General features: G+C 39.8%; 1 protein-coding gene across 1 annotated transcript; it reads right to left on the bottom strand.

Annotated features, from left to right (window-relative positions):
• Positions 1-458: 458 nt before the first annotated feature.
• On the bottom strand, positions 459-2,018 carry LOC127217533 (germ cell-less protein-like 2). The gene has a single exon (XM_051178535.1). The coding sequence runs from the start codon at positions 2,016-2,018 to the stop codon at positions 516-518; it is 1,503 nt and encodes a 500-aa protein (XP_051034492.1). The 3' UTR covers positions 459-515.
• Between the last annotated feature and the right edge of the window lie 17,188 nt (positions 2,019-19,206).

The raw sequence follows: 19,206 nt of genomic DNA, 5'->3' as shown, positions 1-19,206 counted from the left end.
ACACTATTTGGTTATTTGAAATCATACATCAACAGTGACTAATCTCAATTGTTCTTTGACCAACCATTTACATCTTGCAAGCTTATGCATAAGCTATGGTTCACAACAGCATCGGCAATGGAGAGACTTATTTACTTATTTTCTTTTTTTTTTTATATTTAATTTTTTGCATCAACCTTAGGGTCAAACCTATTTGACAAGTTCATTTAAATGTTAATCCTTGCAATAGAGTCTCTTATTTCCATTCAAAGCTTGACTGTTGATGTTAAAGGAAAAGCAATAGGCCAGCTACCTTTGAATCGCTTTGACAAACATGCTGTTGGAACTTAATTTTTCTTCAGAAATGCCTGGAAATAAAGGGGAGGTGGAGAGCAGTCATGTGTGGTGGTACCAGACTCATAAGATTTCTTTTCATCTTGTTGTCGGTCATCTTGATGGTATTCAAACGCAGCCTTCAAATTAAATGAGTCATTCAAGGTTTTCAAACTGCTCCTGGGGTCTAATAATCGAAAAGATCACAGGTTTTCTGTGTTTGTTAATGATATGAACAGGAAGTTGCAGAATATGTATAAAGGGAAGTTTAAAATGTTGCTATCTAACTCCATTACACTCTTTCCCTCGTTATCTTCGAAGGTAACCATTTTATGACCAGTTGTCCTATTGAAAGTTAGTTTGCCATTGGGATCAAAACACACCAAAGTTATTCTGAACACTACATTTCGTATCTGTTTTAAGCAGCCTGAGCCATCGCACTGCTGACGATATTGCTTGAAAATGATAGCACGGTTGGTAAAGATGATGTGTAGAGGAAAGCTAACCTTGCAACGTGACCACTTCCAGGAGTATGTGCCAACTCTGTCGATCCTTACACCACATCTCATGCTGCACCCTTCAAGTTCTTTTTCATTGATGGTTCCTGGCCCAATTTTTCTGTGCTGCTGTGCCTGTAGCAAAGTCAGCCACTGTTGTTTATAAACAGGGTACAGCCATTCTAAAGGTATGAGGCGATCTTGTTCAAGAATAGTCGTGGAGGTCAGGTCACAGATGATATGCTGAAACCTCAGTTGTCTAAACACTGGTTGAAATACCAGCCCTTCTTCACTTTCAAGAAAAGTGATGCTATCAATGAATTCCATGTGCCTGGAAAGCCAGCTGTTGGCACTAGTGAAGAGGCGTTCCAAGGAACCTTTCCAGCGAGGATTAAAATAAAGGAATATCCACTTTTTCAGTGTGTTATATAGATCAATTTCCCTTTGCAACACTAGTAGGTCGGATGACGAAACAAGTAGATACATGACCTTTATATCAATGTCTTTGTAAAGTCTAACACTTGGGTGTATCATCAAGTTGCAAAGAAGCCAGTCAAAGCACTGTGTCTTTACAGACTTCAATCTATATGTTTCTGCTGCTACATAGTATGAACACACAGTTTTCACATTAATGGTTTTCTTCATGGTCTCATTACACTGCTGAATCACGCGCTCTACCTGAAGCAGGCATGCTGCCGCCAAAACATGAGGAACTTGAAGGGGCTTCATTGGCAAGTCATCGTCCCTGTACAGTGAACCAAACACAAAGTCCAAAGACCTGATGTTTATGTCCTCGTTCTTGATCTCCAGTTCTACAATGTCACTGTGCCTTTCTTTCCAAGTATCTTTGAGCATATTAGCAAAGTACCCCGATTGGCATAAGAATGTTTTGTGCAAGGACCATATTTTCCCCAGCGCACGGATTTTAATATCGCTGGCTTCGCCACCCAAAAATAAAGTTTGGTAATTATGCATAGATGAGAGCTTCCTTCTTTTTCTCTGGATGAAATCGAAAACATACTGTAGAGTTACTACTACCTGGTTCTGAGGTCCATGAACGATCCAGCTCGGCCCCAAACAGTCCCAACTGCGCCATTTGCGCTTGCGACTGCCAGAAGACAAAATGGGACCCGCACTGCCTCCTGGTTGCTGTGGCTCTGTCAAACTGGAGTCCTCACATCTCCAGACTCTGCTGCTGCAAAGCCCCATTGATGAAATCTCCTAGAACTTCTGGAGGAGACTCTTGCAGAGGCCTCCCTCTCATGCCATTGCTGGAGAGTGCCAGACCGCCTGGGCTCACTGGCTTTCTCTAGCACAGTGTAAAACGTCACAGAGAAGGGAGGTCATTACTCACTGACTGCATCTGCAGTGTAGATAATGGCCCCACAGCTCCAGTGGCCCCGCCCCTGCCATCAGGTCTTTTTAAAACTATGAACAGTGACCTTCCTCCCTCCCTTTCTCCCTTTTCTTCCTCCTTCCTCCCCCTCCCTTCCCTTCTGACTGATTTCCTTGCTTCTCTCTTTCCTTGTTTCTGCATTTCCTTTCCCCATTCTCCTTCTCCTTTCCTCTGCCCCGGCCCCCTTTCCTTCCATGGTTTCCAAAGGGTCACAATATGTCACTTAAGCTGACCTCACTCAAAGTCAAGAACCTGTAGCCTCACTCTTGTAAGCTGATTCTTTTTTTTTTTTCTGTAAAGATAACGACCGAGTCAAATCCATCTCGATGGGTGTTAAAGATTGTACATATTTCAACTCTTCACCCCTGGAGTAAGATAAAACACTCACCTGTCACAAGGGGCATAGGTGACTCAGACCTTTCATCCCAGCACTGGGGAGGCAGAGGCAGGCACAGGCGAGTCTCCGAGTTCGAGGCCAGCCTGGTCTACAGAGCAAGTTCCAGGACAACCCCCAAAGCAATACAGAGAGACCCTGTCTTGAAAAACAAAATAAAAAAACGCACCAATCAAAAGTCAATAGAATTGAAGGTAATAATTTACCAACAACATTTTAGCGAATTAAATGGTAAAAAACTTTTATTGCTTATTTTATTAGGCATTTTTGATTACGAGTATTAAATTCACATATGTGGTTGTATGCATATGCCCCTAATTTTTGTGTGCGCTTTGCCTATTCTTATATAGATTCAAAAATATTTGTTTGACTTAAGGTTCCTTATAATTCCAGTTATTTTGCTAATGTGCATATATTTGCATGGTTTATGATGTTTTTGTTTTATTCATTTGCATTTACCTATTAAGTTCCTATGGGACAATTTACACAAAATAAATTGCAAATCTTTAAAAGTGTCAATTTTTAATTATTTGCTTTTGATTCTATGAGTAAAACCCACTCACATCTGCAAAAAAGGTAAATGCCTTCGACATTTCCTTGCTGAACTTTAATAGCAAAATTGAACTATTTTTCTAAATCTAAATATTAACATTATATGCCTATGTAGAGTCTCATATTTTAAAATGACAGGTCACTTTGCAAAAGAGTATACTCATTGAAAGCCAGTTATGTTTTTGTTTTTGTTTTGAAACAGAAAATGTTGGTCTACATTCATACGCACATGGAGTAAATGAGGAATGTAATACCATGAAATTTACCATAGATTGTCTTTGAATGTTGGCATCGTGAGCTGTGTCAGATCCAAACCCTGACAGGACAGACTACATATTATTTTTTTTTCCTTTTACATGCAGACTCTGTGAGTTAGGCTTTATTATCCAGTGTAAGTTCTGTCATGTCTTCACAAAGCAAAGCAATCTCATGGCGATTTGCATGGACAATGACGTTTAAATAGCCAAGGTTATTTTTACAGAAAAGCTTTTGTCTGTTCATTCCATGTCATGAAACCAGCAACTGATGCAGTGCTTGTCAGACGTTCATTATTTGTGAAATCAATTACTGGTACTTCAGCCCCATTTTCAAATATTAGTTTTGTTACGTTTTATGATCTTTCCCTTGTTTTAGTGTTATTTACAACTGACATCTCAAAATCATTCTAACCTGAATCCTGGCACTAGGTGTGTACCACTACCTCATAACTTCTGGCTGCTGGGATTAAAGGTGTGTGCCTGGCTTCTGTGGCTTGTGGCCCACTTTCCTTTCTGGATCTTCATGCAAGCTATAATAAATCATAAGTAATATTTGATTAGAAATTGTACTGCATATACGGATAGAAATGTGAATTTTGATACATGTGCAATGATTATATGAACTCAGTTAACATATCTATCATCTTCACATATTTTTTTTTGTGATGACATACTGAAAACATACTGTCAGTTATCTTGAAAAACTACAGTATATTCAATGACGTTTCCTGGCAGATTTGCAAGCATGGTTTTACACTCTGCTTCCCAGAAGCAGGTAAGAATAAAGTCCTGATAGGGTTAAAAGCATGAGAAACTTAACTTTCTTTTAGTGTGCATCCATTTTCAAAACTGCTTTGAACATTTTCTTTCCTCTAGGACGCATTGCCCCTATAACTTGCCTGTCTAAACGTGTTAATTCTCCATCTGTATGATAGTTTGCAGAGGTAATAAGAATGTCTCATTTACTGTCTTCTTTGCTCTTCATCATCTCAGTTCTTATAAATCTGGTTTTGGTTGTACCTATGTAGGTTTTCTTAGATTTGGGACTGGCATATTATTTTCGCTGTTGGTTTACAGGAATAAACGGTGAGAAGGGTGGGGATCCCACTACACTAAATGCTCTTTGTAACTTTGATGCCAACAGTGTCAGTATCAGTTTTGGATTATACTGGCACCTTGGGCATTTTACCCCATTCAAGTGTCATCTGTTGTTTTTTAATTTTTTTTCTGCAGGAAGTGTTCATCATATTGTTGATTTTGTTGTTATTGTTTGTGCCCTTGGTGCTACATCGTGTCTTCACAAATATGGATTTGCATTTCCTTCCACTTTTTCTTTTTTCTTTTCTTTTCTTTTTTTTTTTTTTTTTTTTTTTTTGCTATACTCACTCCACTTTTAATTCTTAAATAATGATTTCTCCACTTTCTTTGTTTGGTTTGTTGTACTTAACTAGTTTAGACTTTTAGCAACTCTGGAGGCAAGTCTTCTTTCTCCTTTGATCATGTCGCATAATATTGTTGTGTATATTATTGTCTGTTGGCTGCCATAGTGTTTTGGGTCTTCCTCCAACTCCTCCACTATTTACATTGAGAAATAGCTGTCAATGTGATAGGTGTTCCTTCATATGTGGTATGCATGGTTTCTCTTACAACTTTCAATATACATTCTTTGTATATTACTTAATGTTTTATCTATGCCACACTCTGGGCATTTTCTTTCTGGTTGTCTCTATTTGGGGTACTGTGTTTTCATTGAGTTTGGATGGGTGCACCTATTCTTAGTTTGAGGAAGTTATCTATGAAGTTTTTGAAGATCTGGTCTATGTTGTTGGCTTGCCATTGTTCCCCCTCATATATGTTTATGTTCACACATTCCTACTGCTCCATTCTTAAAGATTTGCCATGTTCCCAGCTCATTTCGTCTAGGTTCCGTCATTTATCTTTAAGCTCATTGTCCTTGATTTCTTTGGGCTCTGTCTTTGTGTCTTCTCAATGCCTTGAAGTCTTTGAGAAGGTTTATGATTCTTCTTTCAACTTTTGTGTCCTGGAGTTCACCTATGTGATTCCCATCGGTAAGCATTTTTAAGACCGTTAGGTTGTAGAGAGAGGATACTGGCTTGCTCTTTTATTTTGTTCATAATAAAGATGATATCTGGGCAAGTGCACTTACTTTGTTAGTTCTGAGTATGCAAAGATTGGAGCAGAGTGGCGGCAAAGGGAAGATGAGTTGATGTGGTAGGTCTAGCAGTTGGAAATGACTTTGGGGGATGGATTCAGATGGACAGAGGGTACTGGGATGGTACACAGGATGGTTTCCTGTCCCAAGATGAGAGTATAGGAGTAGATAGGTCTGAGTGGAAATGGTGGATATATGAGAGAGCCCTATGTTTTGGTGAGTAGGTAAAAAGGCTAGTGCTCGAGCAAGAGCTCTTGTGCCGTGAAGGCAGGAAGGCCAGACTAGGCTGTACTGGTGTGCTGGGTGTGGGACCAGAATGAGTATGGTAGGTTGCAGAAAATGTCTGGGTGAAGTTGCCCTATTTTAGCTTTATGGCAATGCTGGGGGTTTGAACCCAGAGCCTTATGTGTACCAGGCAGGCACTTTACCACTGAGCTATGTCTCCAACGGAGTAAATGTACATTGGTAATTATACATACATTATATTTCTTCTACTGTAATCAAATGAGCAATGACAATATGAATAATGGCAAATTTATTTCTTCCTCTATGACCAATTATTCCTCTCACTGAGGGAATAAACATGAACAAAATAATTGCCTAAAGGAACTTTTGCTCCCTTTCACAGGGAAAGCTCTTACTATGTCATTGTGGTGTACGATAGTGCGGTTTTCTCTTTGTTGGTTTGTTGCGATGTTGGTGTTGGTGTTGGTGTTGGAAACCAGTGCCTAGAGCATGCAGGCAAAGCTCTCCCACTGAGCTGCATCTCAGGCCTGTTATGATTTTTAACTTATTTATGGAGAAAATAAAGTTCCTTTCCCTTCTTAGAGATAATGAAAAGCTTCACATATGAAGGTAGCTTGAGACTTATCACTTTTATTATTTACTCTTGGCTGAGATAATGTCCATATTATATTTAGCTAACTCAGTGGGTGGGATATGTTTTGGTTAATGATAAGCCTTTGGCCATAACATATCCCATGATTTACAAATTACTGAGTTTTCTCTTCACTGGTTTTCATCTATTTCTCTGAGTACGTTTGGTCTGGTTTCCTATTCTTCTTTATGTGTACAGAATAATGCACATTTGTCACTTTTCTACATGGAACAAATTTAAGAAGACTGTGGTTTCCTGTGTTCCTTTGGTTTTCTTTAAGATTTGGTGAGCTTGAGATTTAGTGTTCATTTTACTATTGAATTCTTTGGGGAAATTGTTCTAAATGTTCATTTACTGTGTGATTGCTGTTGGTCACTTCAAAGTTCTGTATTTCCCTGAGTCATTTAAGCTATATGTCTAAACCATTGGTCATTTCATTTAAATTTCCTAACAATTGGATACATGCTGCACCCGTTCTCATTTTTACTTCAGTGAAAGGCTGAGTATACAAAAATGCTAACGAATATAAGCTTGCACATGAAAATAGACACAAATAGTCCTCAGTCATATTTCAAAAGATGTAGATTTTTATTTCGAAATCAAGGCTCACTCAGAGTGGTGACAGAAAGGAAGAGCCATGTTTTCTGTGACTAACTGTGGAAAGGCAGTTTCCCCCTGGCCTGCATGGGCACAATCACCACATGTTGTTTCCCATGCAAAGGAGCCTGTATCCATAGAGCATGTCAAACTCACACCTTGCTCTTCCTTGTTTTTCAATGACCACTTCTTGGCTAGGACAGTTGAATTCTATTTTAAAACCTGTAGACCAGGCATTCTCACAATATAGACTTTTCATTGGATTGTGTTGAAAATAAAGACCAACTCAGGAGGAATGGTGTTTAATCCTGCAGTCTTCCAGTCTGCTGACATGGAACGTCTCTTTACACATCCCATTTCCCCCTCTCCTTTATTTTATAACTTTCTACACACAGACAACTTATAAATGTTACTGATCTTGGAAATCAATGTGTTTGGGACTAAGTTGCCTTTATTGGTTAGTTTCCCTGAAGTATAATTTCTCTTCTGCAACCAGCGCAAACCCCACAAAGAAAAATCGGTCTTGTGCCCACCCTCAAATTCCTCTGTAGGAAACACACACACACACACACACACACACACACACACACACACACTGGCCCACCAGTAGCTGCTTGTCAAATATGCCTTTGCTTATCTTGGTCTCTGGATCCATGTCTCTCACTGTCCTTGGAATCTCCTCTCAGACCTCTAAGAAAACCTACCAAAAACTTCTGAGCTCTTACCCAAACTCACTCCTGGTCCTCATGCTGCTGCTCCACAGTTCCCTTTCCCTCTTGTGCCTGAGATCTAAAGCACTTCCCCAGACAATCTTCCATCCTGTCTCCCAAGCCACAAACCTTTAGGATCGCCTGTCTTCCTGCCATGTGGTCCTCATCTTTGGTTCATGCCTCAATCCAAACACAACTCAGCTCTTTTTGTTTATCAGTTCCTATTGGATTGAAAAATCTCATCCTGCACGGGAGCTCCTTAGGCCAGAAGTACACAACCCAGGATAGCTTCAGGAAGTCCCTGAAACTGAACAGATTCACCAGGCCCCTCCCTTCCAAGAGGGAGCAACAAAGACTGCTGTGAGTCACTCTCAGATACGCCTACCACAAAGAAGCCTCTGAGACAGACTCTTACTGGAAGGAGCAGAGATCAGGCATGCTGCCTGGAAGAGGTTTAGACCAACCGAGTCCCCTGGAAAGAACCCTTCCCAAGCCTCTGAGAAGCCCGAAGGCTGTCAGTGTGCTCCAGGTTCCTCCACGTAATGGGCAGTCATCACCCATGTGGATGCAGCTGTGTCACCGTGTCACATTTATGCTCCTGTAACCCCTCACTCATATTCCTATCAATAACCCCAATAAAAGACATTGGTTCACTATATTGGATTTGGTGCAATCCATACTTTGACCTGTTGTGAGTTTTCTGTGTGGGGTCAGTAGAGGTGTATGTTTTGTCTCCTAGGAAATGTCTTGTTCCATGCCAGCTCTCCCTTCATGTGTCCACTCACAGATAATTACCACAGTCTGAGTCTAGGGCCACATCAACTCACCTTGCTCCATCTATTGGTGTTTAGTCCTTACTGTCTGTGGTTTGTATTTTTGCAGTGACCCTCACTAGTGTCCTCACTTCTATAAACCTACAATTCATCCTTTAAGTACCACTGGAAAAGCTTATCCAGAATATTCAGTATACTTTCCTATGCTGCAAAATCATCGCTGACTGCTCAAATCCTTCAAACAATGTTTCACTCCAGGAGGGACACTGGTACATCTCCAACACTGGGTTCCTAATGTGCCAAAGACATAGGCAATACTCAGAACCTGAGATCCTCCCAGGAACCTCCATTCATGTGTGCACAGCGTTGTTTGCAGTCTACTGTATATTTGATTGGTCTGTGCTCATCTCTTATTGACATCTCGTTAATGAGAAAGCAATATCTAGATCCTAAAGGCAAATCTGCCAAACGTCCTATATGAAACAATATGTCCCCACTGACATCTGCAGAATTCACTACTCATGTGTGAGTCACTCTTCTCCTAAATTAAAATCATCTCACGGTAGCCATGGAGACAGCTCTGCAGTGGCCAGCATCAGCATCCTGGCTACTCTGTGAACAATAGGACTTGTGATTTCCTGGACACACTCTCCTGTGTCAGGGATCAGCAGGAAGCCTACCCCAGTAAGAATGTGGGAGCCACTGATGCCACAATGAGCTTGGGGTGTATGTGATCTGCACCACAGAATGAGAAAATGCTCCCCATCCCCCAGCACTTGCTTTTCAGTCACAGAAGAGGCTTGTCACATGCTGCTCCCTCTGGCTGTCTGCCTCAGGCAGCTTCTCTGCTTCCACTGCTCCTTGGTATTGTGTGTGGCCCTTCCTCAGGTGCCTGTCTCTCATTACTCCCCAAGACACCCTCCCCATATCCCCATCCTCAGAGGAGAGGCAGGGAGGGTGAACTGAAATCTCAATACCAGTCTCCCGAGAGCCGAAAGCAACTTCAATCTTGGGTTTGCCAGTGGATACATACAGAAGCAATGCATTCCCCAGAATTCAGAGTGCTGGCAGCTGAGACACTTGTGTTTCACATAAAGGGTATCATATAATAGTCCTGTGTTCCCAAACTACAAAGTTGATGTACAATTCAGTGATGAGATGGCATTAAACATTGCCCCAAGGTATTTGGTGTAGCTCCTCTCTAATCCCCCCACTCCTATAAGAGACCAGTTTCTTTCTCTTGTCTTATAGGGTGGTTTTATACATTAGCTGTATTGGACTAATTAGTTATTGACAATGCACATGAGAATAATATCACTAAAACTCACCTGACTTTCCAATTCCTCTTGATATTAATTATAAAGGCATTCTCATTGCTATATACTCAGACGTAACTCTCAAAACATCATGGTATTTTATGATTTGAAAAAAATCTCAATAAGACAAATTTAAAGATATTATGAATTATTTTTGAAGAAATAATTGCCACCAGGACATCCCCATTAATGAAAGTTTAATAACTATGTATTACAGATGCACATGCATATTTATGGCTATTAGTCTTCACATAGACCTATTTTTCTACATTCTGTATTTTCAGTTGAAGGGAACATTGTCATTTACTTTTACTTTGAGCATAATAATGGCGGGGTACAATGATAGAAGCACTGCATAATGCACAACATTGTAAAATGTGTATCTATTATTGGTGTGTGTATTTGTGTGTGTGTGTGTTGTGTGTCCATGCACACTTGTGTGAATGCCACAGAATGTGTCCTGGGAAGGATTATCAGACAACTTTTTGAAGGCAGTTGTCAATTTTTGCCTCAATACATGTTCCATGAACGTAACTCAAGTTACCCGACTTATATAGCAGATACCTTTTTTCCTGCTGAGCTCCCTTGCTGTCCATTTTCTATAACATTCTATAATATGAAAATACAGTTGTACTTCATTCTGTAGGAAGGAGTCTACATATATACACTGCTAATTGTTTGTTTTGTGTCAACTCTCAGTCTAAATGCCATCCAAATAATTAATTCAAGAGGAACACAAGTCTCATTGTCCTTGTTTATAAACCCTTCCCCAGTGTCTTAGAGTTTCTATTTCTGGCATTGCTTATAAAGGAAAATATTTAATTGGGAATGGCTTACAGTTCAGAAGTTTAAACCATTATCATCATCGTGGAAAGCATGGAGGCATTTTGACAAACATGGTGCTAGAGAAAGTTGTGAGAATTATGCATCCAGGTTGGCAGGCAGCATGAAGAGATGGCCACATTATATGTGGCTTGAGCTTCTGAAATCTCAAGCCCATCCAGTAATGACACACCTCCTTCAACAAAGCCACACCTATTCAAACAAGACCACAACTCTTTATAGGGCCACTTGTTATGGCCAAGCATTCAAACACATGAGTCTATGGGGCCATTCATGTGCAAGCCATCATACCCAGCTACATAGAAGAGACCATAAAGAGAAGAGCACTAATACAATAAATCTAAGAGGAAAGAGTGACCAACTGACCAGAGGGACACAAATAAATTTTCCAATGACTGACTTCCTTTGTTTCTCCTTCCAATATAATCTGCTGGCTAACTATGTGATGGAAGGCAGATCTTTAGAATGTTAATTCACTCTCTTCTCAGATTGTTGGTTCTGTGAATAAAACACAGCTTAAAGATTGAGTTCCTGAAATTTACCTTTGCGACCAGGAGTATGGGTTACTGCTTACATTATGTCATGTGAAATAAGCCTCGAGCAGGAAACAAATGAGGCATGAGCTTACTCATATGTCTAATCTATAAAATGTCACACTCACCATGTCTGAGCTAATAGTCCTCAGAGGATTAGAGGTGAGAGGAATCACTGTTCAAAGATTAAAGATGCTCACTTAGAAGGTGATTAGAGAGTAAGATTTAATGTACACCCTGATTATTACACTTTTCATAATGTATTATACATGTGAAATTTGCTCAGAGTTGAAATCAAAATTACCACCGAAATACAATGGCAACTATATGAGAGGATATGCACGTTAATTGCTTTAATGTGCTCATGTGAGTAAGAAGAGAGAGTACATGCTAACTATTTGCCATAATGGTCAGGGTGGACACTAGGCATGAAAGCTTTATACACAATTAAAAAGAAAATAATCCTGGTATTCTATCTTGATATAGGACCATATATTAATTTACCTTTCAGGTCTGAGAAGCAAAGCTTTCAATAACTATAGATTGAGAAATCAAGATATTGCATGAAAAAAACAGACTTAAACAATACATGTTCACAAATACAACACAACAGAATGAAATGTAAGGAAAATTCCAAACCAAGGAATTTAACTATTCTCACAAAAAAATAGGCAATACATAATCTCAATTGATCAAAAGCCAAAAGAAAAAAAGGAGAGGGAGTCCACCCACAATAACACAACCACCACCAGATCCAAAATGAACAAGAATTGACAACCAATGGTCATTAATATTCCTCAATATCAATGCTCTTAATGTTCATAATATCTTTAAATTTGTCGTATTGAGATATTTTTTTCAAATTCTAAAAGACCATGATGTTTTGAGAGTTAAGACTGAGTATATAGCAATGAGAATGCCTTTATAATTAATATCAAGAGGAATTAGAAAGTCAGGTGAGTTCTAGTGATATTATTCTCATGGGCATTGTCAATATCTAATTAGTCCAATACAGCTAATGTATAAAACCACCCTATAAGACAAGAGAAAGAAACTGGTCTCTTATAGAAGCTAAAATTCTAATTAATCATTACAAGCTAGTTGTTTCCAAAAGTGCAAATAGCTGAAGTATTTTTTCTAAACATAAGTGCAATCTCTCTCTTCCTTAACAAGTTTGGACATGAAATAGGAAGGGAATAAAACTTGCTCTTAACATTCTTCCCAGAAGTCATCCCAGTGTCCAGTGTGGGATACTTCCTTATGAGTTTCTTATATGGCACTTAGCTATCTATAAGAACTTGAAGATAATATGCTATAGATGAAGACACTTTGGTCACAGGAAATGGATAAATCAAGCTGAAACTGAGCTGGAAGGAGCCTCTAGACAAGCTAGACTTCATAGTGCCAGAAGGTGCTATGCAGGCTGTTGGAGAGAAGTCATCAATATGTTACCTCGCTGTGAACATTTGAGCTTCAATAACAATCAGCCTCTAAAGATATGCCTTTGAAGGCAATAGTAGCATCAGCTGGGGTAATTATTTTCTTATTGGTTTCCAAGGCCACTGCACAGAGAAGAACTTATGCTTGATTTTGTGAACTAGGTTAAGAACTCATAGCTGAAGAGTTCACTGACCCTAGGTGTGAACTTACAGCTCTCATTTTGCTAAATGGTCAATTTTGTCAAGCTGCTTTCTGAATACTCATGTTTATACATAAAGATTACTGTTTTACTCAGCCTTCATCACAGAAGGTTCATATTACAGCAGGTAGTGGTTAATCTAGAAACACATAACTGCACAAAGTGTAGAGAAAGAGCCATGGTGGCAGTCTTGGTCATTAATAGGGGAGCTATTTCACCTTCGTCAAGCCTTGGAGGACATCAGAAATGAGAGGGAAGAAAGAATGTAACAGACAGCTGTGGTTATCTGTACAAGATAACCCTCAACATTTCATCAAGAATGTGGGAGGACACCATGAAGATCCATCCCTTTTTGAATGAATACTGGCAATTAGTGTTCATTGAGGGAGAAGGTGTCATTTTCTTCAATGCTGTAACCACTAGGAAGATTCCCTTGTTTGATTAAATAACCTCTCGTGCATAACCAGGCAGGAAACTTTAATTGAATGCAGTTGGCCTCACACCAAAGAAAAACTCTTTGAAAAGAAGAGTTCCAGCAGAAGAATGGATGAGACAAAGGAACAGGGACTGAAAATGACTAATATTCATTATAATTCATTATATTGACACACAAAACTGTCAAATAATAATTTTTGTCAATTCTTGTTCATTTTGGATCTGGTGGTGGTTGTGTTATTGTGGGTGGACTCCCTCTCCTTTTTTTCTTTTGGCTTTTGATCAATTGAGATTATGTATTGCCTATTTTTTTGTGAGAATAGTTAAATTCCTTGGTTTGGAATTTTCCTTACATTTCATTCTGTTGTGTTGTATTTGTGAACATGTATTGTTTAAGTCTGTTTTTTTCATGCAATATCTTGATTTCTCAATCTATAGTTATTGAAAGCTTTGCTTCTCAGACCTGAAAGGTAAATTAATATATGGTCCTATATCAAGATAGAATACCAGGATTATTTTCTTTTTAATTGTGTATAAAGCTTTCATGCCTAGTGTCCACCCTGACCATTATGGCAAATAGTTAGCATGTACTCTCTCTTCTTACTCACATGAGCACATTAAAGCAATTAACGTGCATATCCTCTCATATAGTTGCCATTGTATTTCGGTGGTAATTTTGATTTCAACTCTGAGCAAATTTCACATGTATAATACATTATGAAAAGTGTAATAATCAGGGTGTACATTAAATCTTACTCTCTAATCACCTTCTAAGTGAGCATCTTTAATCTTTGAACAGTGATTCCTCTCACCTCTAATCCTCTGAGGACTATTAGCTCAGACATGGTGAGTGTGACATTTTATAGATTAGACATATGAGTAAGCTCATGCCTCATTTGTTTCCTGCTCGAGGCTTATTTCACATGACATAATGTAAGCAGTAACCCATACTCCTGGTCGCAAAGGTAAATTTCAGGAACTCAATCTTTAAGCTGTGTTTTATTCACAGAACCAACAATCTGAGAAGAGAGTGAATTAACATTCTAAAGATCTGCCTTCCATCACATAGTTAGCCAGCAGATTATATTGGAAGGAGAAACAAAGGAAGTCAGTCATTGGAAAATTTATTTGTGTCCCTCTGGTCAGTTGGTCACTCTTTCCTCTTAGATTTATTGTATTAGTGCTCTTCTCTTTATGGTCTCTTCTATGTAGCTGGGTATGATGGCTTGCACATGAATGGCCCCATAGACTCATGTGTTTGAATGCTTGGCCATAACAAGTGGCCCTATAAAGAGTTGTGGTCTTGTTTGAATAGGTGTGGCTTTGTTGAAGGAGGTGTGTCATTACTGGATGGGCTTGAGATTTCAGAAGCTCAAGCCACATATAATGTGGCCATCTCTTCATGCTGCCTGCCAACCTGGATGCATAATTCTCACAACTTTCTCTAGCACCATGTTTGTCAAAATGCCTCCATGCTTTCCACGATGATGATAATGGTTTAAACTTCTGAACTGTAAGCCATTCCCAATTAAATATTTTCCTTTATAAGCAATGCCAGAAATAGAAACTCTAAGACACTGGGGAAGGGTTTATAAACAAGGACAATGAGACTTGTGTTCCTCTTGAATTAATTATTTGGATGGCATTTAGACTGAGAGTTGACACAAAACAAACAATTAGCAGTGTATATATGTAGACTCCTTCCTACAGAATGAAGTACAACTGTATTTTCATATTATAGAATGTTATAGAAAATGGACAGCAAGGGAGCTCAGCAGGAAAAAAGGTATCTGCTATATAAGTCGGGTAACTTGAGTTACGTTCATGGAACATGTATTGAGGCAAAAATTGACAACTGCCTTCAAAAAGTTGTCTGATAATCCTTCCCAGGACACATTCTGTGGCATTCACACAAGTGTGCATGGACACACAAACACACACACACAAATACACACACCAATAATAGATACACATTTTACAATGTTGTGCATTATGCAGTGCTTCTATCATTGTACCCCGCCATTATTATGCTCAAAGTAAAAGTAAATGACAATGTTCCCTTCAACTGAAAATACAGAATGTAGAAAAATAGGTCTATGTGAAGACTAATAGCCATAAATATGCATGTGCATCTGTAATACATAGTTATTAAACTTTCATTAATGGGGATGTCCTGGTGGCAATTATTTCTTCAAAAATAATTCATAATATCTTTAAATTTGTCTTATTGAGATTTTTTTCAAATCATAAAATACCATGATGTTTTGAGAGTTACGTCTGAGTATATAGCAATGAGAATGCCTTTATAATTAATATCAAGAGGAATTGGAAAGTCAGGTGAGTTTTAGTGATATTATTCTCATGTGCATTGTCAATAACTAATTAGTCCAATACAGCTAATGTATAAAACCACCCTATAAGACAAGAGAAAGAAACTGGTCTCTTATAGGAGTGGGGGGATTAGAGAGGAGCTACACCAAATACCTTGGGGCAATGTTTAATGCCATCTCATCACTGAATTGTACATCAACTTTGTAGTTTGGGAACACAGGACTATTATATGATACCCTTTTATGTGAAACACAAGTGTCTCAGCTGCCAGCACTCTGAATTCTGGGGAATGCATTGCTTCTGTATGTATCCACTGGCAAACCCAAGATTGAAGTTGCTTTCGGCTCTCGGGAGACTGGTATTGAGATTTCAGTTCACCCTCCCTGCCTCTCCTCTGAGGATGGGGATATGGGGAGGGTGTCTTGGGGAGTAATGAGAGACAGGCACCTGAGGAAGGGCCACACACAATACCAAGGAGCAGTGGAAGCAGAGAAGCTGCCTGAGGCAGACAGCCAGAGGGAGCAGCATGTGACAAGCCTCTTCTGTGACTGAAAAGCAAGTGCTGGGGGATGGGGAGCATTTTCTCATTCTGTGGTGCAGATCACATACACCCCAAGCTCATTGTGGCATCAGTGGCTCCCACATTCTTACTGGGGTAGGCTTCCTGCTGATCCCTGACACAGGAGAGTGTGTCCAGGAAATCACAAGTCCTATTGTTCACAGAGTAGCCAGGATGCTGATGCTGGCCACTGCAGAGCTGTCTCCATGGCTACCGTGAGATGATTTTAATTTAGGAGAAGAGTGACTCACACATGAGTAGTGAATTCTGCAGATGTCAGTGGGGACATATTGTTTCATATAGGACGTTTGGCAGATTTGCCTTTAGGATCTAGATATTGCTTTCTCATTAACGAGATGTCAATAAGAGATGAGCACAGACCAATCAAATATACAGTAGACTGCAAACAACGCTGTGCACACATGAATGGAGGTTCCTGGGAGGATCTCAGGTTCTGAGTATTGCCTATGTCTTTGGCACATTAGGAACCCAGTGTTGGAGATGTACCAGTGTCCCTCCTGGAGTGAAACATTGTTTGAAGGATTTGAGCAGTCAGCGATGATTTTGCAGCATAGGAAAGTATACTGAATATTCTGGATAAGCTTTTCCAGTGGTACTTAAAGGATGAATTGTAGGTTTATAGAAGTGAGGACACTAGTGAGGGTCACTGCAAAAATACAAACCACAGACAGTAAGGACTAAACACCAATAGATGGAGCAAGGTGAGTTGATGTGGCCCTAGACTCAGACTGTGGTAATTATCTGTGAGTGGACACATGAAGGGAGAGCTGGCATGGAACAAGACATTTCCTAGGAGACAAAACATACACCTCTACTGACCCCACACAGAAAACTCACAACAGGTCAAAGTATGGATTGCACCAAATCCAATATAGTGAACCAATGTCTTTTATTGGGGTTATTGATAGGAATATGAGTGAGGGGTTACAGGAGCATAAATGTGACACGGTGACACAGCTGCATCCACATGGGTGATGACTGCCCATTACGTGGAGGAACCTGGAGCACACTGACAGCCTTCGGGCTTCTCAGAGGCTTGGGAAGGGTTCTTTCCAGGGGACTCGGTTGGTCTAAACCTCTTCCAGGCAGCATGCCTGATCTCTGCTCCTTCCAGTAAGAGTCTGTCTCAGAGGCTTCTTTGTGGTAGGCGTATCTGAGAGTGACTCACAGCAGTCTTTGTTGCTCCCTCTTGGAAGGGAGGGGCCTGGTGAATCTGTTCAGTTTCAGGGACTTCCTGAAGCTATCCTGGGTTGTGTACTTCTGGCCTAAGGAGCTCCCGTGCAGGATGAGATTTTTCAATCCAATAGGAACTGATAAACAAAAAGAGCTGAGTTGTGTTTGGATTGAGGCATGAACCAAAGATGAGGACCACATGGCAGGAAGACAGGCGATCCTAAAGGTTTGTGGCTTGGGAGACAGGATGGAAGATTGTCTGGGGAAGTGCTTTAGATCTCAGGCACAAGAGGGAAAGGGAACTGTGGAGCAGCAGCATGAGGACCAGGAGTGAGTTTGGGTAAGAGCTCAGAAGTTTTTGGTAGGTTTTCTTAGAGGTCTGAGAGGAGATTCCAAGGACAGTGAGAGACATGGATCCAGAGACCAAGATAAGCAAAGGCATATTTGACAAGCAGCTACTGGTGGGCCAGTGTGTGTGTGTGTGTGTGTGTGTGTGTGTGTGTGTGTGTGTTTCCTACAGAGGAATTTGAGGGTGGGCACAAGACCGATTTTTCTTTGTGGGGTTTGCGCTGGTTGCAGAAGAGAAATTATACTTCAGGGAAACTAACCAATAAAGGCAACTTAGTCCCAAACACATTGATTTCCAAGATCAGTAACATTTATAAGTTGTCTGTGTGTAGAAAGTTATAAAATAAAGGAGAGGGGGAAATGGGATGTGTAAAGAGACGTTCCATGTCAGCAGACTGGAAGACTGCAGGATTAAACACCATTCCTCCTGAGTTGGTCTTTATTTTCAACACAATCCAATGAAAAGTCTATATTGTGAGAATGCCTGGTCTACAGGTTTTAAAATAGAATTCAACTGTCCTAGCCAAGAAGTGGTCATTGAAAAACAAGGAAGAGCAAGGTGTGAGTTTGACATGCTCTATGGATACAGGCTCCTTTGCATGGGAAACAACATGTGGTGATTGTGCCCATGCAGGCCAGGGGAAACTGCCTTTCCACAGTTAGTCACAGAAAACATGGCTCTTCCTTTCTGTCACCACTCTGAGTGAGCCTTGATTTCGAAATAAAAATCTACATCTTTTGAAATATGACTGAGGACTATTTGTGTCTATTTTCATGTGCAAGCTTATATTCGTTAGCATTTTTGTATACTCAGCCTTTCACTGAAGTAAAAATGAGAACGGGTGCAGCATGTATCCAATTGTTAGGAAATTTAAATGAAATGACCAATGGTTTAGACATATAGCTTAAATGACTCAGGGAAATACAGAACTTTGAAGTGACCAACAGCAATCACACAGTAAATGAACATTTAGAACAATTTCCCCAAAGAATTCAATAGTAAAATGAACACTAAATCTCAAGCTCACCAAATCTTAAAGAAAACCAAAGGAACACAGGAAACCACAGTCTTCTTAAATTTGTTCCATGTAGAAAAGTGACAAATGTGCATTATTCTGTACACATAAAGAAGAATAGGAAACCAGACCAAACGTACTCAGAGAAATAGATGAAAACCAGTGAAGAGAAAACTCAGTAATTTGTAAATCATGGGATATGTTATGGCCAAAGGCTTATCATTAACCAAAACATATCCCACCCACTGAGTTAGCTAAATATAATATGGACATTATCTCAGCCAAGAGTAAATAATAAAAGTGATAAGTCTCAAGCTACCTTCATATGTGAAGCTTTTCATTATCTCTAAGAAGGGAAAGGAACTTTATTTTCTCCATAAATAAGTTAAAAATCATAACAGGCCTGAGATGCAGCTCAGTGGGAGAGCTTTGCCTGCATGCTCTAGGCACTGGT

Source organism: Phodopus roborovskii, unplaced genomic scaffold (assembly GCF_943737965.1).
Source record: "Phodopus roborovskii unplaced genomic scaffold, PHOROB, whole genome shotgun sequence".
NCBI lineage: Eukaryota > Metazoa > Chordata > Mammalia > Rodentia > Cricetidae > Phodopus > Phodopus roborovskii.
This window is presented reverse-complemented; position numbering and strand designations above follow the sequence as displayed.